At 36.4% G+C, this 27,470-nt stretch overlaps 1 protein-coding gene across 1 annotated transcript in view; it reads left to right on the top strand.

Moving 5' to 3' along the window:
* The window catches only part of GPR158 (G protein-coupled receptor 158), a 436,580-nt gene that overhangs the window by 182,699 nt on the left and 226,411 nt on the right, over positions 1-27,470 (top strand). Inside the window, 1 exon segment of the mRNA XM_025930720.2 lies at positions 24,467-24,569. Coding sequence (XP_025786505.2) covers positions 24,467-24,569 — 103 coding nt within the window.

The raw sequence follows: 27,470 nt of genomic DNA, 5'->3' as shown, positions 1-27,470 counted from the left end.
ATTTTCCTTTGTACACCATCCTCAGTGTATCCTCAAATTTTGGTATGCTGTGGTTTCATTTTTATTTATCTTGATATGTCTACCTTATGACATTTTCTTTGATTGGTTAATTAAGGGTATTTTTTAACTTCCACTTATTTGTGATATCCAAATATTCTTATGTTACTGATTTTTTATTTTATTTCTTTTGGTCAGAAAACATATTTTGTATAATTTAAATCCTTTTGTGTTTATTGAGATTTGTTTTATAGTCTAACATATGGCTTATCCTGGAGAAAGTTTCTCATGCACTTCAGAAGAGTGTTTCTTCTATATTAGTTCGATGGACTGTTTTCTAGATGTCTGTTGGCTAGGTTCAGTTTATAATGTTGTTCAAGTCATTTAATTTTCCATTGATCTTCTATCTACCTTTTCTATTTATTATTGAAAGTGGGGCATTGAAGTCTTCTACGATTATTAAATTTTCTGTTTCTCTCTTCAGTTGTCAATTTCTGCTTCTTGTATTTTGGGGCTATGTTTTTAGATGCATGCCTGTTAATAACTGTTATATTTTCTTAATGTATTGGTTTTTTTATCCTTATAAATTATCCTCCTGTATCTCCAGTGCCAACTTTTATTTTAAATTATATAGTATTTTATACTAGCACAGCTACACCAGTTTTCTTTTGCTTTTTGATTTCATGGTATACATTTTTTTCTGTCCTTTGTTTTCAACCTATTTATGTTTGAATCTAAACTGTGCCTCTATTTAAAAAATGTTTGAGTATAGTTGACATACAATGTTACATTAGTTTCAGGTACACAACTTAGTGATTTGACAAGTTTATACATTATGCTATGTTCACAAGTGTAGCTACCATCTGTTCCATCACATTGCTATTATAATATCTTTGACTGTATTCCTTATGCCTTTTATTCCCATGACTTATTCATTCTATAACTGGAAGCCTGAAATCCTCCTTCCCCTTCATTCATTTTGCCCAAACCCCCAACCACCCTGCCTCTGGCAACTGTCAGTCTGTTCTCTGTATTTATTGGTCTGATTCTGCTTTTTGTTTATTCATTTTTTAATTTTTTTAATGTTTATTTATTGTTGAGAGAGAGAAACAGAGTGTGAGCAGGGAAGGGGCAGAGAGAGAGGGAGACACAGAATCCGAAGCAGGCTCCAGGCTCTATGTTGTCAGCACAGAGCCCAACACAGGGCTCGAACTAATGAAACGTGAGATCACAACCTGAGCTGAAGTCAGACATTCATCCAATTGAACCACCCTGGCACCCCATTTATTCATTTTTTAAATTCCACTTATGAGTGGAACCTTATGGCATTTGTTATTCTCAGTTTGGACTCATTTTACTTAGCATAATACCCTCCAGGTCCATCCATGTTGTCTCAAAGGGCGTGATCTCACCCTTTTTATGGCTATATAATATTCCATTGCATCTATATACCACATTTTCCTTATCCATTCATCTATTGATGGGCACTTATTTGCTTCCATATCTTGGCTATTGTTAATAATGTTACAATACACATAGAGGTGCCTCTTGTGTACATTATAATTGAATCCTGTTTTTTTGTGGGAGAAGGAGATCATTCCTTTTTGTATCACTTCAATTCGAGTGTAGAGCCTCCCTTTAAACTGAATTTCAAGCTATTGAAATCAGTACTCCATATATGAATGAATGATTATTAATTCTAGGTTACTTTATTACCATTAATGCAGCTGAAGGTTGTTTTAGCAGTTTTTGGCAGCCATATCACAATTTGTCAATTTATATAACTGGCTTTTATAAATCCAATCATAGGACCCTATATTTTTGTGTTAAATTTTGTTTTGTTTTAATTAAACTATTGCCCTTTCTATTTCTGCTTTCAGTTGATTTAAACTCACTAGTAAATTCATCTAGTAAATTCAATATCACTCCGGTGATGATGATTATGATGAGTTCTAACATTTAATGAATGTGAATGGGCATTCTATATGAATGGACATTGTATATATCTAAACTAAACTGCACTCTGCCATGTGTTAGATATGTGACCTGAACCAAGTTAGTTAATCTCTCTACCCCAGTCTCATCTGTGAAATGAGGATGATGATAATCATATCTAGCTGAGTTACTATGAGAATTAAATAAAATAATATTTATAAAGCATTTAAAAATAATGTTTAACATATAATAAACACCATATGAGTATTTGTAAAATGAAATAATCAATTCTATGAAATAGAAAAGACATTATTATTCCCATTTTTTGGGAAAGGAAAATAAGATTTAAAGAGATTAAGTAAGGGGCGCCTGGGTGGCGCAGTCGGTTAAGCGTCCGATTTCAGCCAGGTCACTATCTCGCGGTCCGTGAGTTCGAGCCCCGCGTCGGGCTCTGGGCTGATGGCTCAGAGCCTGGAGCCTGTTTCCGATTCTGTGTCTCCCTCTCTCTCTGCCCCTCCCCCGTTCATGCTCTTTCTCTCTCTGTCCCAAAAATAAATAAAAAACGTTGAAAAAAAAAAATAAAGAGATTAAGTAATTTACCCAAGGTTCCATTGCTATTAATTAGTGACTCTGGGACTTGAACTAAAGTGCCTCACTCCAGAGTCTATGTTCTTGCCCACTAATTCTCCAATATCATCCTCTTAATGCTTCATCCAAGCAATTGTTAAACATATTAAGGAAAATAGTGTTACAACCAAAGGCCTTAGAATGCACTGCCATAAGTTTCCTTTCATTAATTAGAGCTTCTTTTAATGATTATTCAATAATATCTTCAAACCTTTTATATTTCTTCATGAATAAAAAAATTAAAGTAATGGAAAATGCTTTGGTGAAGTTGATATGTATGCCTTCTGTGTATTTCCCTGATTGGGCATTGCAGACATTATCAAAAAGGAAATGAGGGTACTTTAAAATTTTAAGCTCCTGGGGCGCCTGGGTGGCGCAGTCGGTTAAGCGTCCGACTTCAGCCAGGTCACGATCTCGCGGTCTGTGAGTTCGAGCCCCGCGTCAGGCTCTGGGCTGATGGCTCAGAGCCTGGAGCCTGTTTCCGATTCTGTGTCTCCCTCTCTCTCTGCCCCTCCCCCGTTCATGCTCTGTCTCTCTCTGTCCCAAAAATAAAATAAAATAAAACGTTGAAAAAAAAAAAAATAAAAAAAAAAAATTTTTAAGCTCTTAATGCTAATGCTTAGTAACTTTTGTGTTCCTTAAAAGGATTTAGTTTTCTGATTCTAGAGCCAAAATGGTACTTTTTAGAACTTCCCAGTGTTCTTGAATATTCTTTTTTCCTGAATTTTACATATGTTTTCTTGAATAATTTTTCCTTTTTTTTTCATTTTTTACATTTTTATTAAGTTTCCAGTTAGTTAACATACAGTGTTATATTAGTTTCAGGTGAAAGTATAGTGATTCAACACTTCATACAACCGCTGGTGCCTCATTACCAGTGCACTCCTTAATCTCCATCACCTATTTAACCCATCCCCCACCGACCACTCTACTTCCCCTCTGGTACCCATCAGTTTGTTCTCTACAGTTAAGAATCTATTTCTGGGTTTAGTTCTCACTTTCTGTCAGTCTCTCTTTCTCCATTTACTCATTTTTTTTGTTTGTTTCTTAAATTCCACATACGAGTGAAATCATATGATATTTGTCTTTCTTTGGCTGACTTATTTCACTTACATAATATTTTCTAGCTCTATCCATATTCTTGCAAATGGCAAAATTTCATTCTTTTCTATGGCTGAGTAATACTCCTGTGTGTGTGTGTGTGTGTGTGTGTGTGTGTGTGTGTGTGTGTCTCACATCTTTACCAATTCATCGGTCAGTGGATACCTGGGCTGTTTCTGTAGTTTGGCTATTGCAGATAATGCTGCTGTAAACATCGGGGTGCATGCATCCCTTAGAATTAGTATTTTTATATTCTTTGGGTAAGTACCTAGTAGTGCAATTGCTGGATCACAGAGTAGTTCTATTTTTAACTTTTTGAGGAACCTCCATACTGTTTTCCATAGTGGCTGCACTCAGTTTGCATTCCCACCAACAGTGCAGGAGGGTTCCCCTTTCTCTGTATCCTTACTAACACCTGTTGTTTTTTATATTGTTGATTTTAGCCATTCTAATAGGTATGAGGTGATATTTCATTGTAGTTTTGATTTGTATTTCCCTGATGATAAATGATGTTGAGCATGTTGACCATGTATATGTCTTCTTTGGAAAACTAACTGTTCATGTCTTCTGCCCATTTTTAGTTGGATTATTTGGTTTTTGGGTCTTGAGTTTTATAAGTTCTTCATATATTTTGGATACTAACCTTTTATCAGATATGTCATTTGTATATATCTTCTCCCATTCTGCAGGTTGCCTTTTAGTTCTGTTGTTTCTTCACTGTGCAGAAGATTTTTATTTTGATGAGGTCCCAACAGTTTGGTTTTGCTTTTGTTTTCCTTGATTCAAGAGACATATCTAGAAAGAATTTGCTCTGGACAGTGTCAAAGAGGTTACTGCCTATGTTCTCCTCTAGGAATTTTATGGTTTCTGGTCTCACATTTAGTTCTTTAATCCATTTTGAATTCATTTTTTGTGTGATATAAGGAAGTGATCCAATTTCATTCCTCTGCATGTAGCTATCCAGTTTTCCCAACACCATTGTTGAAGAGACAGTCTTTTTTACCATTGGACATTCTTTCCTGTTTTGTCGAAGGTTAATTGACCATAGAATTTTAGGTTATTTTCTGGGTTTGCTATTCTTTCTATTTATCTGTCTATTTTTGTGCCAGTATCATACTGTTTTGTTCATTAAAGCTTTGTAATATAACTTGGAATCTGGAATTGTGATGCCTCCAGCTTTGCTTTTCTTTTTTAAGGCCTGTTTTTAAAAGTCTATCTTCTTAAAGTCTAGGGTACATGTCATTTATAGTTGACATTTGACACTTGCAGATACTAGGAATGCTAAAATGGTATAGCTACTTTATATTTCCATCCAAATGTGTTTTTTTTTAATGTATTAATTTATTTATTTATTTTTTTTTAAATTTTTTTTTTCAACGTTTTATTTATTTTTGGGACAGAGAGAGACAGAGCATGAACGGGGGAGGGGCAGAGAGAGAGGGAGACACAGAATCGGAAACAGGCTCCAGGCTCTGAGCCATCAGCCCAGAGCCCGACGCGGGGCTCGAACTCACGGACCGCGAGATCGTGACCTGGCTGAAGTCGGATGCTTAACCGACTGCGCCACCCAGGCGCCCCCATCCAAATGTGTTTTGTTGTTGTTGTTGTTATTTTGTTTTGTTTTTGTTTTGTTTTGGTCAGAATTAGGTTTAGAACAGCAGGAAAGGCAAAAGCATACTAGATTTCTATGATTTTAAGGAGTGTATGCAGGACTTTGAATGTTATACAGATTATTTGGAGAGGCTTATTTTAATTATAAAGTTAAAGAAGATTTATCATCAATATTTTAATTGTTAAATATTTACTTAAAAGTTGTCCTATTTAGAAAAATAACTTTTTCGTGTGCAGTTCAATGATGAACTAAGGACATTCATGCATCTTGAAATTTTTTCTAGGATAAGATAAATTGTTTAAAGAATCTTGCATCTTTTTCAGCTGAGAATGATAGCAATTATACCAATTAAAATGATTTTCTTTGTGAGTGATAAATAATATTTTATTTTTTCCCCCATCATAAAAGAAAAGCTCAATGCCACTTGAGAATATAGCATTTAGTTTGATTTAGCATTTAATAGGCAGTGTGGTTCCTGGCTTTTGGTTTAGCCCTATGCCCTTTATTTTGTAGCTGATTTGCTAATTACTATTGAAAAAGCCTCTAAAATTTCACTGGGGAAATGCAAATGTACATTGAGATTCCAAATACTTGAGAGGCAGCCAAGTACTGAGTGCATGCAAACACATTCTGAATTTTACATAATTTTTTATATAATTGCTTTTAATGTCCAGAGGCTTCCTCCTTCAATATCAGTATATAGATCCTTTCTCTTTTAGCAAAATCGTAATGAACAGAATGTTATGATTCTTTCAAATAAATAAATATAATAAAAATTAGAATTTCTATGACAGGTGAAAGAGAAGGGAACTAAAAGATTTGTGGGAGAAGGCAGAAGTATGGCATAATATTAATTTTATAATTTTTATTGAAATGAAAAGCATTGTGTAAAAGTACAAAATCATGAGTATACAGCACAATGAATTGTCACAAAAGGAGCACTTTTTTAAGTACCCCATATTTCAAGACAAAAAACATTACCAGCACCCAGAAGGCCTTCTTGTGCCCCTGCCCATCACCTTGTCCTCACTATTCCCCAAATTAGCAAATGTCCTGCCTTTTAACACTAAACATTGCATTTCTCTGTTTTTAAACACTATGTAAATAGAATAATGTAGCATACATGACTTATTTTATTCAACATTGTTTGAGAGATTCATCCATGCTGTTACATATAGCATTAGTTTATTTTCATTGTTGTATAGTATTCTATTAGGTAAATAGAGCACAGTTTATTCATTCTACTTTAGAGGAACATTTGACTTTTTATAAGTTTTAGAGAAACAGTGCAGCCTTTTTTGCATGTCTGTTGGAGACTGCATATCTTTCATTTGGGTATATACCTAGGAATGAAATAGCTGGATAACAGGATTAGTTATTTTCAAATTTAGTAGGTAATGCCAAATTCAATTCCAAAAGAATTGTATCAATTTATATGTCTGCCAGTATTATATGAGGTTCTACTTATTCTATTTCCTCACTAATACTTGGATTATCAGTTTTTAAGTTTTAGCCATTTTGGTATGTGTTAGTTATTTTAAAATTGCTTTTCTCGGGGTGCCTGGGTGGCGCAGTCGGTTGAGCGTCCGACTTCAGCCAGGTCACGATCTCGCGGTCCGTGAGTTCGAGCCCCGCATCAGGCTCTGGGCTGATGGCTCAGAGCCTGGAGCCTGCTTCCGATTCTGTGTCTCCCTCTCTCTCTGCCCCTCCCCCGTTCATGCTCTGTCTCTCTCTGTCCCAAAAATAAATAAACGTTGAAAAAAAAAAATTTAAAAAAAAAATTGCTTTTCTCTAAAGACTAATGAGATTGGAAACTGTTATATGTTTATTAACCATTGTGACATGCCATTTATTTTTTTTTTATTTTTTTTTATTATTTTTTTTTTTTTAACGTTTTATTTATTTTTGGGACAGAGAGAGACAGAGCATGAACGGGGGAGGGGCAGAGAGAGAGGGAGACACAGACTCGGAAACAGGCTCCAGGCTCTGAGCCATCAGCCCAGAGCCTGATGCGGGGCTCGAACTCACGGACCGCGAGATCGTGACCTGGCTGAAGTCGGACGCTTAACCGACTGCGCCACCCAGGCGCCCCTGTGACATGCCATTTAAACTTTTGCTCAATTTTACATTGGAATGTTTTGATGTTTTTCATATTCTAGATATGAACTATTTTTTTTTTAATTTTTTTCAACGTTTTATTTTTATTTTTGGGACAGAGAGAGACAGAGCATGAACGGGGGAGGGGCAGAGAGAGAGGGAGACACAGAATCGGAAACAGGCTCCAGGCTCTGAGCCATCAGCCCAGAGCCGGACGCGGGGCTCGAACTCACGGACCGCGAGATCGTGACCTGGCTGAAGTCGGACGCTTAACTGACTGCGCCACCCAGGCGCCCCATATGTGAACTATTTTTTATCATATATGTTGAAATACTTTCACATTGCAACTTGACTTTTTACTTTATAAATTTTATCTATTTGCTGATCAAAAGTATTTTTAAGTTTTAATGTATTTTTTTACATTTAATACTGCCTCTAAATCATGAAGATGTGCTTTTATGCTCTTTTCTAGAAGCTTGTTTTGTGTTGCACATTTAGATCTTATTTTTATATATGTTGAGAAATAGGAAGATGTTTCATATTTCTCCATATGAATAGCCATGAGACCCAACACAATTTTTTTTTCAATATATGAAGTTTATTGTCAAATTGGTTTCCATACAACACCCAGTGCTCATCCCAAAATGTACCCTCCTCAATACCCATCACCCACCCTCCCCTCCCTCCCACCCCCCATCAACCCTCAGTTTGTTCTCAGTTTTTAAGAGTCTCTTATGCTTTGGCTCTCTCCCACTCTAACCTCTTTTTTTTCCTTCCCCTTCCCCATGGGTTTCTGTTAAGTTTCTCAGGATCCACATAAGAGTGAAAACATATGGTATCTGTCTTTCTCTGTATGGCTTATTTCACTTAGCATCACACTCTCCAGTTCCATCCACGTTGCTACAAAGGGCCATATTTCATTCTTTCTCATCACCACGTAGTACTCCATTGTGTATATAAACCACAATTTCTTTATCCATTCATCAGTTGATGGACATTTAGGCTCTTTCCATGATTTGGCTATTGTTGAGAGTGCTGCTCTAAACATTGGGGTACAAGTGCCCCTATGCATCAGTACTCCTGTATCCCTTGGGTAAATTCCTAGCAGTGCTATTGCTGGGTCATAGGGTAGGTCTGTTTTTAATTTTCTGAGGACCCTCCACACTGTTTTCCAGAGTGGCTGCACCAATTTGCATTCCCACCAACAGTGCAAGAGGGTTCCCGTTTCTCCACATCCTCTCCAGCATCTATAGTCTCCTGATTTGTTCATTTTGAGACCCAACACAATTTGTTGAAAAGACTGTTCTTTCCTCTACTGCTCTCCAGAACCACCTTTGTCATAAATCACATGTTCCTTGGGTTTGCTTCTAGACTTTCTATTTTGGATCTTCGTATAATATTTCTTGACTCATGCCAATGCCACATTATTACCATTACTGTTGCTTTACAAAGAGTCTTGAAATCCTAGAAAGCCATTCTTTGAGGGGTTGTTGTTAAGTTCCCTTGGTGTTTTTGGCCCTTTGCCAAGGGGCCTATTTCCTTATAATTTTCCATATGAAATTTACGATCATATTGTTGGAAGCGTATTATGCCCATAGATTAAATGTGGAGATTGGACATCTTGACAATCATTAGTCTTTTAATCCATGAAGATGGGTGTATCTTTTCATTTATTTATATTTTCTTTAATTTCTCTTAATGAGGTATGTCTTTTGTATATGAAGAGGTTACTCAGACATCTTTAATTTATTACTCTATATATTTTGAAACTATCTTTTTAGATGCAGATAGATTTAGATTGTAATATATTCCTAAGAATTTGATATCCTTTTTATCTCTAGTAATACTTCTTGACTTAAAAAAAATCAACTTTGATACTAGTATACCTACACAGCTTTCTTTGATATATGTTTACATGCTATATTCTTTGCATATCTGCCAACATGCCACTCATTTTCTTTCGTTCTTCCCACTGATTGTAGAGCACAGGCTGGATTTCCATTTGCCTAGGGACTGTCTGTTGGCTAGACTATGGAAATTTCAAGTGCCAGAGAATTAATATCCTTGAGAATAGCTGTAAACCACACTCAGGTGGGTAGCTCTTAGCTAGTTTAGGTAGCTTAGCGCTCATTCTAAGGTGGTTTCCAGAATTCTCTAGAGGAGTTAAGTCCCAATTATCAGACTGGCAATTCTCTAGATGAAGCATCATTTATTTGATTCTGTCTTTCTTTTCCTGTCTCCTTTACTCCCTTTCTTCGGTTTCATGGAATTACCTATGAAATAAAGTATTTTATTCAAATCCTTATTTCAGGATTTGTGGATATCCAAATAAGATAATATACTTTCCATCCTTTTATTTAAAATACTTATGTCTTTATTTAAAAAACTTTAATGTTTATTTTTGAGAGAGAGCAGGGGAAGAGCAGGGAGATACAGGGAGACACAGAATCTAAAGCAGGCTCCAGGCCCTGAGCTGTCAGCACAGGGCCTGATGTAGGGCTGGAACTCATGAACTCCGATCTTGACCTGAGCCGAAGTTGGATGCTTAACTGACTGAGCCACCCAGGCACCCCATGTCTTTATTTAAAATGTATCTCTTGGGGCGCCTGGGTGGCGCAGTCGGTTAAGCGTCCGACTTCAGCCAGGTCACGATCTCGCAGTCTGTGAGTTCGAGCCCCACGTCAGGCTCTGGGCTGATGGCTCAGAGCCTGGAGCCTGTTTCTGATTCTGTGTCTCCCTCTCTCTCTGCCCCTCCCCCATTCATGCTCTGTCTCTCTCTATCCCAAAAATAAATAAACGTTGAAAAAAAAAAATAAAATAAAATGTATCTCTTGCTAGCAGCCTTTGAGTTTGCTCAATTCAATTTGACAATCTTAATGTTTTATTTGAAGTATGTATTTCATTTTTTCCCTTTCCTCATCTGTTTTGTTTCTTAAATTCCATATATGAGTGAAATCATATGGTATTTGTCTTTCTCTGACTGATTTCACTTAGCATAATAGTCTGTAGCTCCATCTGTGTCATTGCAAATGGCAATATTTCATTCTTTTTTGATGTTTATTTTTGAGAAAGAGAGAGAGGGAGAGAGCAGTGGGGCTGGGAGGTGGGGAAGACAAAGAGAGAGGAAGACAGAGGATCCAAAGCGGGCTCTGCACTGACAGCAGCAAGCCTGATGTGGGGCTCGAATTCATGAACTGTCAGATCATGATCTGAGCTAACTTGAACGCTTAACCAACTGAGCCACCCAGGCACCCCAAGATTCCATTCTTTTTTTTTGGCTGAGTAATATTCCATTATTGTATGTATACCATATTCTCTTTATCCATTCATCAATTGATGGACACTTGAGTTGTGTGGATAATACTGCTATAAACATTGGGATGCATGTATCCCTTTGAATTAGTATTTTTGTATTCTTTGGGTAAATACCTAGTAGTACAATTGCTGGACCATAGAACAGTTCTATTTTTAACTTTTTGAGGAACCTCCATACTGTTTTCCAGAGTGGCTGCACCCAGTTCGTATTCCTACTCATAGTGCAAGAGGGTGGTGTTCCTTTATCCACATCAAAAAAAAAAAAAAAAAAAAGAGAGAGAGAGAGAGAGAGAGAGAGAAAGAGGCAAACCAAGAAACAGACTTATTTATTATTTATTTAGCTCATGAGCAGGGAAGGGGCAGAGAGAGAATCCCGAACAGGTTCTGTGCTGCCAGCGTTAAGCCTGATTTGGGCTCTATGCCACACACTGCGAGATCATGACCTGAGCAGAAGTCAAGTCAGATGCTTAACTGGCTGTGCCCCCTGCCATCAAACAGACTCTCAACTATAAAGAGCAAATTGATGGTTGCCAGAGGGGAGGGGGTAGAGTGATGGGTTAAACAAGTGTTGGGGATCAAGGAGTGTACTTGTGATGAGCACCAGGTATTTTATGAAAGTGTTGAATCACTGTATTGTATACCTGAAACCAATATTACGTTGTGTATGTTAACTAGCTGGAACTTAAATAAAAATTTTTAAATAATGAAGTATGTTAAAGATACCATCTGTTTTTAACATTTCTTTTTTCTTATTTATGTGTCTTCTTTCGGGTTCAGGCTTCCTTTCTGAAGACTTTCCACAATGAACAGGGATAAGGTAGACATTCATCCCTGTTTTAAAAAGGAGAAATCTGGGGTGCCTGGGTGGCTTGGTCGCTTAAGCGTCCGACTTTGGCTCAGGTCACGATCTCAGGGTCCCTGAGTTCGAGCCCCGCGTCGGGCTCTGTGCTGACAGCTCAGAGCCTGGAGCCTGTTTCGGATTCTGTGTCTCCCTCTCTCTCTGCTCCTCCTCTGTTCATGCTCTGTCTCTCTCTGTCTCAAAAATAAATAAAAGTTAAAAAAATTAAAAATAAATAAATAAATAAAAAGGAGAAATCAGAAGGAAGAAAGGAGAGATAAGTCTCACGCAAGTTCAAAACTTAGCAAGGCAAATTTCATTAGATCTTAAGGTTCAAGAACAATATTTGATGCTGTGCCCTCCAGGCCCACTGGGATGGTAGCATCCTCAGCAGTACCTGTTATTGTTTGCTTTTTATGTTACCCATCCTAAAGTGTGTGAAGTGGTTTCTCATAGTGTACTTGGCTATTTTCTAAAACTTTTATTGATGTCCAATATACATGCAGAATAGTTCACAAAATGACCATGCTTGTTTAACAAGCACTTACATATAAAAATAGATTGCTAGGAAAAATGTCCACTTTTGTTTCTCTTCTCTCTTTATATGACTCCAAATTCATATATGTCAGATTTACTATAAACCATATATTCTTTGTGTTCTTTTCTAGTATTTAATTTATTTTTTAAACTTCAGACTGGATATTTTCTGCTAAACTCTATTTGACTTGGCTTATCCTTTCTTTTCTGGTGGTCAATCTTGGTGTTTTTTTTTTAGTTCTAGAATATCTATATTACTCTTTTTCTAAAAAAATAGATTCCAGTTCCCTGGAGAAATTTTATTTTATATTTTATATTTAATTTTATTTTATTTTAATTCCAGTGTAGTTAACATACAGTGTTATATTAATTTCAGGTGTACAATATAGTGATTTAACAATTCCATATATTACTGAGTACTCATCAAAATAAGTGTACTCTTAATTCTCTGGGGAAATTTTATATTATTGTCTTCTCTTCTCTTGGACATAGTGATTATAATTATTTAAAAATCTCTCTCAGTAACTTGAGTATGTACTCATTTGTGAAACAGTTTATATTGTCTGTTTTTCTATTGGTGTATTTGGTAATTTGAGAGTTAATGCCAGATATTATGTTGTCATAGTGGTTCTGTATGCATTGCCTTCTTCCAGAGAGGCTCTATCCTGCCTATGATGCTTTACTAGATAGGGAGAGATCACCTTAACCCAAGTAGTGCTTGATATATACCAAAATGGACAGAAGTCTGTGAAAAGCTCAGAATATTTATTTACTCTTATTGCCAGGGTATGATATTCCAGGGGCTTACTGAGAACCTTGGATATTTATTAGAGCCCTTTGTCCTTGGAAGGTCCTAAACTCCAGTTCAGGAGTTTAACGTTGTATTGTTGCCAGAAATTCAACCCTGTTTCTCTTCAGTTCCTGCTTTGCTTCTTGGACTTGCAACTTAGGCAACTTAAAAATTTAATAAACATTTTTGACACTTAGTCTTCTGTCCTCTTATTATCTCTGGGATTTTGTCTCTAGGGTTGAGTATTTTTGCAGCCCCCAAACTGATTATTTTTTCATCCTCAGGCCTGTGAGATTATCTAATTTTTCTGGCTTCTCTACCTCTCACCAGCTTCCATCTGTCAGATTCTTAGTCTTTCCCCACTGCCTCATATTATCAAATATTATGTTTGACTCAGAAATGGAGAATATGGAATATCTATGCATTTTCCTTCTTTCTATGATCTTGGCCCTTCAATTTTGGCTCCATTTGCAGTTTTCTGATGCCTCCACATGGGTAGGTAGGTTAGTTTGTTTCTTTCTCCCCTCCCTCCCTTCTTTTTTTTTTTTCTTTCATTTATCTAGGCATTTTAATTGTTTTTGGTGGGAACGTCATCCGGCTACACAACAATGTATCATAGCTAGAAATTAAAGTCATTTCCTTCCTTCTCTCATTTTAGTAATATTTTCTGGTACCTACTATACATCAAGCACTGTGCTTGGAGTTGGGGATATTGCAGTAAAGATTGTACCAACTATTCAGGTTAAAAAATAGATTGTTACAGGGCACCTGAGTGGCTCAGTCGGTTAAGAGTCTGACTCTTGATTTTTTTCGGCTCAGGTCATGATTTCACAGTTTGGTTCCTGAAATCAAGACCTGCATCTGGCTCAGTGCTCAAGTGCAGAGCCCGTTTGGGATTCTCTCTGCTCCTCCCCCACTTGTGCATGCTCTCTCTTTCTCTCTCTCTCTCTCTCAAAACAAAGAAGTAAACTTTAAAAAAATAGCTTGTTACCTGTACCTCAGAAACTCCCTGTATACTCCTCCCTCATCCTACACTCATCTGTCCCACCAAAAAGTAATCATTATCTTGAATTTTGTGTTATCACTCTGTTCTTTAGTTTCACATATGTATATATCCTTAAACAGGACTTTATAAAAGAATTTTATAAAATTGAAATCATATTACATATATTCTTTTGTTAATTTTTGTTCTTAGAACAGCAATTTATATTTGAACAAGTGATTCTATAAAAATGTTTGAAGATGGACTCCTCCAAACATACCTTTTAGTGGTTTTAGGAGGCCATTTAGTGGTCAACAGGGCACAGCACCATACAGCAACTCTGATTTGCTTTTGTGCTTGTGGGTTGTGCTCTCTGAGAACTTTGTTCCTCTTTGTTACTGAAGCAAATAGCATACGATGAAGTTTAGTAAGCAAGAGCTAAATTAAGTCAAGAATGAACAGAAAATTCTCAGTGGTTTGAGCTGTGGCCACAGGAAACACAGGGTATCAAAGGTAGAACATAGGTGCTTCTTAGTGAGTTTGGAGTTTAGGGCAGAGCACTGTGTAGTTTTTTTTTAAGTGTTGAGCACATTAAGAACTATGTTTCTTGAGTCTTCGGGGCTATTTCTGTAGTAGGGTCTGGAAAGCTGGGTTTGCTTACTCAATGAGATACAATCCTGACATTTCCCAGAGTCAGTTTCAACTCCCACAAAGCATCTTGCTGTGTGTCAGTGTGAAGTGTGTAGACTTACAATGTGTCTGAGCCAGATGCTGCATCGTCATCATTTAGCCCTGTTTTTTGAGAGCTGGCTCCACTGACAACAAACACATGTCAAAAATTAGTAATAGAAAAGTTTATTTTTTTTAATTTTAACCATATCATGAAGTAAAACATCCCCTCATTCCTCTCCCCCTATCCTGCCCCAGTCCATCATACTTTTTAAACTAGATTCTAGAAACTAATGAATAATAGAGACAAAGCATAGTTCTTTCTCTCCCTGGTGAAAAACGGCATGATTTGTTATTCATGAGTTCTTGTTTTCTTGGAGGATTGTTTGATGAAATTTGTGGGTGATATGTACCCTATCATTGCCTGGAGGCCTTTTAGATTTCCTCGCTTAGAGTATTTTCCTTTTGTTTTTAATAAACTTGCAAATAGTTGTGGAGAAGAGCCACCTGTTTTAGTACGATGTCCCCGCAAACCCACTCCCAAATTAACACATTCAACATTTTACAGTATTTCTTCACAAGTTACAAAGACGGAGTAAAAGAAAAAAGCTGCTTTTCAAAATAATCTAGAAGATGAAGTTACTACTTCATCTTGCCAATGTCAAGACTCTTCCTTTGTCCCTCTGGTTGTTGCCATCTGCATTTTGAATAAGGTTCGGTCAGTTCAATACAGCAGGAAATCTTGTCTGAGTTAGGCAAGGCTTCTGTCTAAGCAGAACAGGCATGCTTTCGCCACTAAAGGGAAAGAAATGACAGCCTCATCTACCATGGAAGGCCTTGGTCTCCATTGCTGTGTTTGCTGAGTTTGGTTTGGGATTAAGCATCTGTGAACTGGCCTCATGATTCTCCTTAGACCCAGAGGGGCTTCTGTTTTCAGAAGTTCAGTTACAGAAGACATACTTCACTGGTATGCCCTAAATTGAAGATTATTTTATAAAATCTGAGCTAAGCAACTCTGCATTGGGAAGGCAGAGGCTTATTTTTAAAATTTGTAACAGGTACAAGAATTAACTGCATGTCTTAAATATATATATATAATATTTATATCATATATATTAAATTATCATATATATTATTAAATTCATATATATATACATATATATATTAAAGTTAATAATCTTCACTTACCTGAAGCTAAAGTAACTTCATACAAAATCCAGCAAAATGATCCATTTGGAATATTGCCCCAAACCCAGAAAAATGGAAAAATAAAAGTCTTAGAACAATCAAGATAGATTTCAAGTGGTGACATCCACTCTTGTTTATAGAATGCTACTATGCACCCGTATTTTGTGGAAAGTAGTTATTACTCTGGAGCCCGACCCCTGGGGTTGAATCTAGGCTCTGTCAGTCACTAGCTCTGTGGCTTTGGGCAAGCTACTTTAATGGTCTGTGCCTCACTTTTTTATCTTTAAGATGGAGATAATAAAATTGATATAGAATTAAACGTATTAATACTTGTGCAGGCATTAGAACAGTGTCTGGCATATAGTAAACACTTAGAAAATATTAACTATTATCTTACTTATTCTTGCTTTGTTATTTATTATTTCAAATACTCTGGCTTTTTATGCTTGGTGATCTAGTTTCCAGGTATACAGGTAATTATAACTATAAATTAGAAGGGAAAAGACAGTTCTAGCATATTTTACATTTAAAATATGACACTTGGTTTTCAAATTAAGGAAAAAGGAAAAAAACATAAAAACTAAGCATAAGAACTCAAAAAGTTCAGCAGTCTTAGTATTTAGTGTATGAAAAAATAGCCATAAACTTTGAACAGCTCCAGAGGGCATTAGTGTATTTCAGCATAGTTTAGTACCTAGTGTTCAGAGTAATGATTCTGACTCAGGAAGAAAATGTTAAATTCTCTTCATGGTGTTCAGTTCAGAGAAGACAAAAAGTGTTTTACATTTTAAGAAGATTCAAAAACAAACTTTAAAGAAAGGTATTGAAAGACCCATTTCTAGAGGACTTTTAATTATATGTTTAAAAAAAATTTTTTTTAATGTTTATATTTATTTTTGAGACAGAGAGAGACAGAGTGTGAGCCGGGGAGGAGCAGAGAGGGAGACACAAAATCCTAAACAGGCTCCAGGCTCTGAGCTGTCAGCACAGAGCCTGACGCGGGCTCGAACCCAAGAACTGCGAGATCATGACCTGAGCTGAAGTCAGACGCTCAACCGACTGAGCCACCCAGACGCCCCAAATGATATCAGTTTTATTGTATTTGCATTTTTTTTTTGCCTCCTCCTTTGGGTGCAAATTGGTTTTTCTTCAGAATTATATGTAAATATGATCCTTAGGCACAAGCATTGTTTCCATTGAATGCTCCACATACCTAAGTTTAGCCTTTGTTTTAGCCACTGCACTGCTCAGTAGTACCTTCATACAAAATCTTCATGGCTGTCAAGCCAACCAGGTTTTGTTTTGTGGTTATGTTCACCAGGAGCTGAGATGAATTCCGTACCATGCCAATTCTGTGTTGCAACATGATCTGTAATGTTTACATACACATTGTTGAGGAAAAAGACCATTTTGCTCTAAATTCTTTTTTTAAATTTTTAATTGTGGCAAAAACACATGATGTAAAATTTACCATCTTAACCATTTTTAAGTGTACAGTTCAGTAGGTTAGCTATATTCACATTGTTTTGTAACAGATCTCTAGAACTTTTTCCTCTTGCAAAACTGAAATGCCATGTCCACTAAATAACTCATTTCCCCTCTCAGTCTCTAGCAGCCATCATTGTTTTCTTTTTCTATGAATTTAATTACTTTAGATGCCACATATAAGTGACATCATATGGTATTTATCTTTTTGTGAATGGCCTATTTTACTTAGCATAACATCTTCAAGGTCCATCCATGTTGAAGCCTGTGACAGTATTTCCTTCTTTTTTTAAGACTAAGTAGTAATTCCGTTGTATGTATTAGCACATCCATTGGTAAACATTTGAGTTGTTTCTACCTCTTGGCTATTGTGTGTAATGCTGCAGTGAATATGATTATTTAACATTTCTTCAAGATCCTGCTTTCAACTATTTTGGATACATACCTAGAGGTGGGACTGCTGGATCACATGGCAGTTCTGTTTTTAATTTTTTAAGGAAACTCCATGTTGTTTCTTTTTTTTTTTTTTTTTAATTTTTTTTTTTTCAACGTTTATTTATTTTTGGGACAGAGAGAGACAGAGCATGAACGGGGGAGGGGCAGAGAGAGAGGGAGACACAGAATCAGAAACAGGCTCCAGGCTCTGAGCCATCAGCCCAGAGCCTGACGCGGGGCTCGAACTCCCAGACCGCGAGATCGTGACCTGGCTGAAGTCGGACGCTTAACCGACTGCGCCACCCAGGCGCCCCCATGTTGTTTCTTAAAACATGTAAAGTGGCTGCACCATTTTATATTCTCACCAACAGTGCATAAGGATTCTAATTTCTCCACAGCCTTACCGGTATTTGTTATTTTGTTTGATCAATAGTGTCCATCTTAACGGGTATAGACTAATACCTCATTGGGGTTTTGATTTGCATTTCTCTAATGATTAGTGATATCAAGCATCTCTTCATGTGCATCTTGGCCATTTGTATGTCCTTTATGTAGACATGTCTATTCAAATCTTTTGCTCATTTTTATATCAGGTGATTTGTTGTTGAATTGTAGTTTTTATATGTTCTGGATATTAAACCCTTATCAGATACATGGTTTACAAATCTTTTCTCTCATTCTATAGGTTGAATGAAATTTTTAAAAATTTAATGTAGTCCCATTTGCTTTTTTTTTTTTTTTTTTGCTTTTGTTGCCTGTGCTTTTGATGCCATAAGCAAGGAATCATTCCCAAACCCAGTATCGTGAAGGTTTTCCCCTGTTTCTTTCTAGAAATTTCATGGTTTTAGGCCTTATGTTTAGAACTTTAATCCATGTTGAATTTAATTCTTGTGTATGCTATAAGGTAAGAGTTCAGCTTAATTCTTTTGCATGTGGATATTCAGTTTCCCCAGCACCATTTGTTGAAGAGATTGCCCATTTTTCCCCATTGGATGGGGAAACATCATTGCAAACATCATTTGATCATTATATATGATTTATGTATATATGATTTTTTATATATGATTATTTCTGGGCCCTGTATTCTGTGCCATTGCTGTATACATCTGCCATTATGCCAATACCACCCTGTTTTGATTATTTAGCTTTGTAAATGTTTTTGAAGTTAGAAAATGTGAGACCTCTAAATTTGTTCTCCATTTTCAAGGTTGCTCTATTTGGGGTTCTAGAGATTCCGTATGATTTTTAGGATTTTTTTTTCCTGTTTCTGTAAAAACTGTCATTGGGATTTTTTTTAGGGACTTTAATAGAGATTGTTTGAGGTAGCATGGGAATTTTAGCAGTGTTATGTCTTCCAATCCACGAACATGGCTATCAGGCCAGGTGTTTGCATGTTTAATGTTTTTCAGCCATGTTTTGTATTTTTCAGTTTGGTTAAGTTTATTCCTCAGTATGTTATTCTTTTTATAATTTTTTTTATTTTTAAAATATTTATTTATTTTTGAGAAAGAGACACATCATGACCTGAACAGAAGTCAGACACTACATTGACTGAGCCACCCAGGTGCCCCGATTTTTTTTATTTTTTTAACGTTTATTTATTTTTGAGAGAGAGTGATAGAACATGAGTGAGAAAGGGGCAGAGAGAGAGGGAGACACAGAATTCGAGGCAGTCTCCGGTCTCTGAGCTGTCAACACAGAGCCCGACATGGGCCTTGAACTCATGAACCACGAGATCATGACCTGAGCCGAAGGTAGTCACTTAACCAATTGAGCCACCTAGTCACCTCGTTAGTTTTGAAGCTATTATAAATGGGATTGTTTTTTTAATGCCCTTTCTGGATTGTGATTGTTTTGTGTATAGAACTTCAATGAATTTTTTTGTATGTTATATTTGTATCCTAAAACTTACCTTAATATATTTATTAATTCTAATAGGTTTTTTTTTTTTTGATAGAATCTTTAGAGTTTTCTACACATACAGTCATGTCTTCTGCAAACAGATAATTGTCCTTCTTCCTTTCTTTTTTGGATGCCTTTTATTTTGTTTCCAATTATTCTGCCTAGGACTTCCAGTAATGCTGAAGAAGTGACAGTGGCCTGGGGTGCCTGGGTGACTTGATTGCTTAAAGGTCTGACTCTTGATTTCAGACCAGGTCATGATCTCATGGTTGTGAGATTGAGCAGCATCAGGCTCCACATTGGCAGCATGGAGCCTGCTTGGGATTCTCTTTCTCATCCTCTCTCTCTGCCCCTCCCCCACTCGTACTCCCTCCTTCTATCTCTGAAAATAAATAAAAATATATTAGAAAAAAAAAAGAAGTGGCTTTGTCTTGTTTCTGATCTTAGAGGAAAATCTTTCAGGCTTTCACCATTGGGTATGATGTTAACCATAGGCTTTTCATATATGGCCTTTATTATGTTGAGATAGTTTCTTTCTATTCCTAGTTTGGTGAGTGTTTTTATCATGAAAGTGTGTTCAATTTTGTCAAATGCTGTTTCTAAATGAATGGAAATGATCATGTAGTTTTTTGTCTTTCATTTTGTCAATGTGGTGTATTACAATGGTGTATTACATTGAATGATTTGTAAGTTGAATTATCATTACATTGCAGGAATAAGTCCCACTTGGTTATGGTGTAGTCCTTTTAATGGGCTGAATTTGGTTTGCAATTATTTTGTTGAAGATTTTCACATCAATATTAATCAGGAATATTCATCTGTAGTTTTCTTTTCCTATAGTATCTTTGTCCGACTTTGATATAAGGGTAATGCTGGCTTCATAAAATGAATTAGGAATTATTTTAGAAAAGTTTGAGGAAAAGTTTAGTCTTAATTTTTCTTTTTTTTTTTTATTTTTTTTTTAAATTTTTTTTTTTCAACGTTTATTTATTTTTTTGGGACAGAGAGAGACAGAGCATGAACGGGGGAGGGGCAGAGAGAGAGGGAGACACAGAATCGGAAACAGGCTCCAGGCTCTGAGCCATCAGCCCAGAGCCCGACGCGGGGCTCGAACTCACGGACCGCGAGATCGTGACCTGGCCGAAGTCGGACGCTTAACCGACTGCGCCACCCAGGCGCCCCTAGTCTTAATTTTTCTTTAAAGATTTGGTAGAATTGTCCACTGAGGCCTCCTGGTCCTGGGCTTTTTTTCTCCATTGGGAGGTTTTGATTACTGATTCAGTCTCCTTACTAGTTATAAATCTGTTCAGAATTTTTATTTCTTCATAACTCAGATTTGATAGGCTGTATATTTCTGGGAATCTATTTTGCTCTACACTCTTGACCACCATCTCTTTCCATTTGGATCTGAATTACTCCTAGGAATGTGACTTTAATTGTATGTTGTTGAGACTATCCTTAATATATCTCTGCTCATGGCTTGGTAAGTATGAGCATTTTGGTTTCATCAAAGAGGGCATCCAATCTTGTGAGTAGCTACCTCACTCACAGAGATACTGTAAGTCTTAATATAAGAAGCTTAGTGTTTATCAAAGGCTATCACGGAACTGCTACCTTCATGGAGGAAGAAGTGTTGCTTTTTTCCATTTCTACTTTCTTGGACTTCTATGAAGATAAACTAGAAAGGTTTAGATTTGAATATCTAACATGAATGTCTTGAATACATAAAATGAATATTTTTTTTTCAACATTTATTTTTGGGACAGAGAGAGACAGAGCATGAACGGGCGAGGGGCAGAGAGAGAGGGAGACTCAGAATCGGAAACAGGCTCCAGGCTCTGAGCCATCAGCCCAGAGCCCGACGCGGGGCTCGAACTCACGGACCGCGAGATCGTGACCTGGCTGAAGTCGGACGTTTAACCGACTGCGCCACCCAGGCGCCCCTAAAATGAATATTTTTAAATGAATGCTAAATTAGAGTAAAATTCTGAAGAATTTTTTCCTATATTAGGTTGAAGATCTTTTTTAAATTCTAAATCCCTCAGGAGAAAAATTACAGAAAGCAGCTCCTCAGTCCAAATATGGTCAACATTGGTTGAGGAGTCACCATACTTATGTAGAATTTTAAAAACTAGTTTGAATACTAACCTAGTTACCTAATCTTGGAAATGTGTAAGTTTGGTTGGGAGATGGCAAAGTTAGGGAATCTTGATGGTGGATGGAGCAAGAAAGCGTTGCAAGTTGATTGCAAGTTTATAATTATTAATAGAAAAATAAGCCTGGATCACTTTTATATTCTAAGTAAGACAGATGTATATAAGTAATAGCACATTAGGTTCCATGGGGTCCTACAATCTTGGAAGAAGTACAGCAGGATGATATTCTTATATTGATGTTAACTGACTGAATGCTTTTTACTTTCCTTTGAAAATATAAAGTAATTTAAGAAAAGGACAAAAAAGTTTGAGGTAACTAATAATTCATATTGCTGTGTTTTCCATAGTAAGACTGGAAAACTTTTTTTTTTAATGTTTAAGAAACTTTATATTTGGTCATATTTATCTGATCAGTTAGGTTTTTTAACCTTTATTTTTATTTCAACCTTAGAGTTAGTTTATTGTAAAGAGATATTCTTGTTCTAATAAACTTTCAGATCTGCCTTAAACATTTAAAGTTTTCAAATGAAAACTTGCAGTGCTATCACATTATCAGGGAATTTAGTGTTATTTGAAGGAATAGCATTAACCTCCAAACTCCAGTGAGGCAGAATATTTAAACTACACCACTGTATTCTTAGTATGTAAGACTTAGTTTACCTGGATAAATCTATGCTGGATGAATGTTTGCTAAATGTAACTTACAAGAAATTTCACATGTTATGCTCATAGAATCACAATCTAGTTAATGAGATAATGATACCCCCATTGAATTACTCTTCTGAGTTTCCTTTGTTTTTTCCTTTCTGCCTAACGTTTTAGTTCTAGGGTGTCCTCTCACCACTTTGGACCTGTGTCCTTCATAGCCAATAGGCACGCTCTTAGTGATCTAGTCTTACCTGATTCTATAGCTTTATCTCTCATCTTTGTGCAAATCAATCCCAAATTATACAGCCCAGACATCTCTCCTAAGCTCCATACTACTTTATCAGCCTGCCTATTTGATATCTACAATTAAATTTTAAATAGACACTTCACACTTAACATTTGCAAAACTGAACTTCTGCTCTTTCTTCCAAATCTACTCTATCAAGAGCCTTTCCTCACTCAATGATGGCAGCTCCCGTCTTAAGGTTGCTCAGGCCAGAAAACCAGAATAAAGTCCTTTATTCTTCTCTTCCTTTCAAACCCTATATTTAATTTATTAGGGCATCTTGGTGTTTCTGCCTTCTTCAAAATGTACATGAATTTGACTGAATGGTTGTTCTTACAAATTAAAAAAAAAAACTGAGGTTCAGAGAAGTTACGAGAACATCCTAAGTTCACAAAAGTAGTTAGTAATAAAGTCATAATTCAAATCCAGATTTTCTAACTGATCACATATATAATATGTTCTTTTTGTAATACTAGTGCTTCTCCAAAATAAATGCTATAATTATTTTTTTTTATTTATATACTTCAGAAATATGATCTGACCTATTGTGTAACTGGGTCTTTTTAAATAGTATATGATATTTCAGTGAGGTTTTATAGGAATTTTCTAAGCCTAATTTTCTAATTTATAAATACTTGCCAATTCAGTTGAATTGATTGGTACTTATCTCTTCTTGTATCTTCCTTTGGGTCAAGAACTATGCTTTCAATTGAAAATTGTGTATTGGGTAAAAAGAAAAAGTGTGGGGGTAGAAGTCATGAAATAAAATATTCAAAGAGATCTCTTAAAAAGCTCTTTGTTAATATTTTCTTGTTATGTCTGAATTTAGAACATGTATTAACTCTTGCTACCTTAGATAAAAATACTTTTCTATTTCTTGGAGTTTTCATGGTATGTAATATTGATTTTGATACTAATCATTGAAGCTTAGGTTATATAATTATTATTTAAATTATTTAGAGTTTTCTCTTAAGGGCTTCTGTATCAGAAGGACATTTTATAACTTTGAAGTCCATTAGAGCGTATATTTTCTAATTGATTATTATGGCTAAAAGTCGAAGGATTGGCATCTTAATAGAGGGCCAAAAAGAAATGTAGCAGAAATGAAGTATGTCAAGCCAAATTTTATGAGATTTAAGGATCTCTTTGAAAGAAACCAAGATTAAGCTTTTGGGAGATGTCTATTATGTCTGTTGATGTGACATCTTTGGAAAATGATCAATTTTTTAGATTTATGTACATGTAGAACACTTATCTATAAAACAGATTTTAGGTAAAGAGCCCTTGGTGTCATTATTCCATCTTTTTTTCTCTTTTAAATTTGTGTTTTAAAGTTTACTTGTTTTGTTATTTCACCAATTTGTGTTATTCTGTTCCAACGATGAAAATGTGATGAATATTTAATTCAGAGAAGCAATTTTCACATCTCACATCCTACCTACCTACCTACCTACCTACCTACCTACCTACCTACTTGCCTTTGCTTTGATAGAAGTATTTAGCACGGAATCTCTTTTAAGACATTCTTATAGGCTTTGGAAATACCTCTCAAAGCAAACAGATGATTATTTGGGGCATCAAACCCAAAAGCTGTGCCTAGAAATTTACTCCCTATGGCAACTGAATGAGTTAAAGTTGTGTGGTGCCTGCAACCATAATGGCATGTATTTAGAAAGGTAACTCAGTTTGCTGCTTCTAAAAAAAATGTCTGTTGACAAACAAATCTAAAATAATAGTTCAAAAAAGAGATACTTTATTTCTGGAAAACATGATACTTCTGTTACCATTTGCAGTGGTGGATATCTGTGAGTCTTTATACTGTGAAATAAACTGGTCAACTATACTGCTGTCTTTTCTTTTTCATAGTGTATGCCAATTAAAGGCCTAGGATTCGTGCTTGGAGCCTATCAGTGCATTTGCAAAGCAGGATTCTATCATCCTCAAGACTTCTCACTGAACAACCTCCCGAGTAAGTGCCCTTTGCTTCTGTGCATATATATGAGTATGCATAATATACACCATTATTAGTTATTCAGATTTTCTTTTAACTTTGTTGGGGTTCTTTATTTCAGTCCCCACTGGTTTGACATTCTTTCAACCCTTAAGGAGTTTTTGCTTTGGTTTGTCATCTGTAGTACCCTGGAGTACCATAAAAAAAAAAGTGTATATTTTGGTTTTCAGTACATTTCCTGAAAATAGTGTAGCTATGCAGTAAGCTCATTTGGGATTTAGTTATTGAGAGCGGTTGCTGCAGGAAGTTCCTAAATCTCATTTTGCTAGTGTATTTATTTATTAATTTGTTTATGTATTAGTTTTCTATGCTGCATAAAGAAATACCACAAAGTTGACACAAATTTATTATCACACAGTTTTCATTGGTTCCCTTTCTAGTCAGAGGTTAGCTTGGTCCCCTGACTCACCAGGCTAAAACTGAGGTGTCATCTGGGATGTGGTCTGATCTGAGGCCTAGGGTCTTCTTGAAAACTCATGTAGGCCAATATCTTGGAACAGTATGCTTGAAGCCACCATGTTTTGGATAGATGTTAGTCAGTCTGGGCTTCCTCTCAGCTTTTAAAAGTTACCTAAAGGCCTATCCAGGTGACCCTTTTACAACATTGCAGCTCACTTCTTCAACACTAGCGAAAGAATTTCCTCACTCTGCTCAGATTGAAGCTTCTATAACACAATGTAATCACGAGAGTGACTATCCCATCACTTTGCCAGATAATGTAACCTATTCGAAGGAGAGACTATCTCATCATATTTACAGGTCCACTCACATTCCAGGGGAGGTGATCATACAGGGTGTATACTCCAGAATCAAAACTTGACTATCTGGTATTATATTCCTATTCCAAAAAATGTCAGTGCTACAATTAGAATGTTGTTTTTTTTTTACTTTATCTCTAGAGAATGCAATGTTGCCACATTGCACTTGTAGCCAGCTATTGGATATGGTAACAAGCACATTGGCTTGTAGCCAGCTATTGGATATGGTAACAAAGAGAGAGAGAGCGTAGTGGTAAAAGGGGTGGTTTTATAGGAAGTTAGGGTTTGGGATTACGGAAACTGAGGTGCAGGTATCTTTTAGATAGTCATTCACAAATCTTTGCAGCCCCTATTATTAGTCTATATAGGAGTTTGCATTTCTACTAGGCATCGTTTAAAGGGTACACTGAGATTGAGACCTGAGCTTCTTCCTCTGGGAATTTTGGCAGACATTCGGAGGTTTTTTTGTTCTGTTTTATTTTCTCCTGGAAAAAATTATTCTTGGAATTGAGTCTGTTTACATTTAACTTTAGGCTCTGGCGATGAGTAACATTTTGCGCTCTCCTCAGTTGTATAGTTCAGAGTTAAGCCCTTGTTCTGATTAGTAGTTAAAGGTATAATTCTAGGATGGCCTCCAAGATTCTGTTCCCACATGCCCTGTCCAATACCTTCCTCTTAAGTGTGGGTAGGACCTCGGAATACAGTTAGTTGGTTGCTCCCTTGCTTAAGCTATATTATCTAGCAAAGGTGATATATAGTCACCTATGTGATTACATTGCACTCAGTAAGATCCTTCCCATAGTAACAGACTGAAGAGAGGTTCTAGTGTTGGCTTTGAAGAAGTAAACTACCTTGTTGTGAGAGGGCCACATGGCTAAAACCTGAGAGTGGCCTCTGGAAGCAGAGAGCAAATCTCATGGGCAGCGACCAAGAAAACACGGACCTCGGTTCTACAGCTGCAAGCGACAAAATTTTCCACAAAGCCCCAAAACATGTGGAAGAGGATCCTGAGCTCCAGAGGAGAATTCAGCCAGGCCAAGACCTTGACTTCAGCATAGTGAGACCCCAAGCAGAGAGCCCAGTTACACTGTGTCCACACTTTTGATCAACAGAAACTGGGAAATAATGAAGAGGTATTTTAAGCCCCCAAATTTCCAGTAATTTGTTATGTAGCAATAGAAAACTCATGCAATAGCAGTGATGATAACATACTTTCAGGATGGATATGCTTTTCCTTGCATCTGTGTGTACCAACCCATGGCAATACCAGAGCCACTTTGACATTTTTCACATTCATCGTCCAGACATAACATATGATTCAACACTGAAGAATTAAGAGAATAGGTTTTAGCTTATGTTCGGTGAAGGTATTTTGTATCTGGTTTACCCACATTTGTTCTCAGCTCCCACTATGTGACTGAAATAAAACATCTAAATATTTTAGAACCAGAGAATGACTATGCTATTTGCTTACAACACCACCAGGAGAAACTAGTTAACCTTTAACAACTTATCTTTATTTAATTTGCACACTCCTACTTTCTTCCTTATTTTAAAAGCCAGTGTTTTTCACTGGACCTACTTTCTCTAAGAAAAGGCGGCTTCTCTGTGTAAATCAGACTCCTGTGTTGTACATACTGCAGCCACGGAAAAGAGGCCACAGTTTTTAGAAAGATGATCTATATTTAGACCTTAGCTGTGATTCAGCTTTGACCTTAGCACATACTTAACGAGACCTGACCTTCCTCAATGACAGAGCAGAAAGCTAGCTACACATTACAATTTGAAGTCAGTAAAGTGTTCCTTGACCAAAACTATCTTTCCTGATGGTCTTGTCAGGTTGCAGGAAAAACCACTATGATTTACTCCTTGTCCTAAAGAAAGACTACAACAGTCTGACCAGGAATGCAAGTTATAACTTATCAGGGTCATCAACTGAGGACTGCCAAACATTTTTTCTAGTTTTTGTTATTATCAAAACATATACTATATATATCTGTGTTTTGCTATATTGCCTTTTCATCATAGCATCCAGGAAGTTCATATTGACAGTTGTTTTCAAACGTTTTTAGGGAGCTACCCATGACTTAAGGAATGACTA

Source organism: Puma concolor, chromosome B4, assembly GCF_028749965.1.
Source record: "Puma concolor isolate L17-30 chromosome B4, mPumCon1.1.hap2, whole genome shotgun sequence".
Lineage (NCBI taxonomy): Eukaryota > Metazoa > Chordata > Mammalia > Carnivora > Felidae > Puma > Puma concolor.
This window is presented reverse-complemented; position numbering and strand designations above follow the sequence as displayed.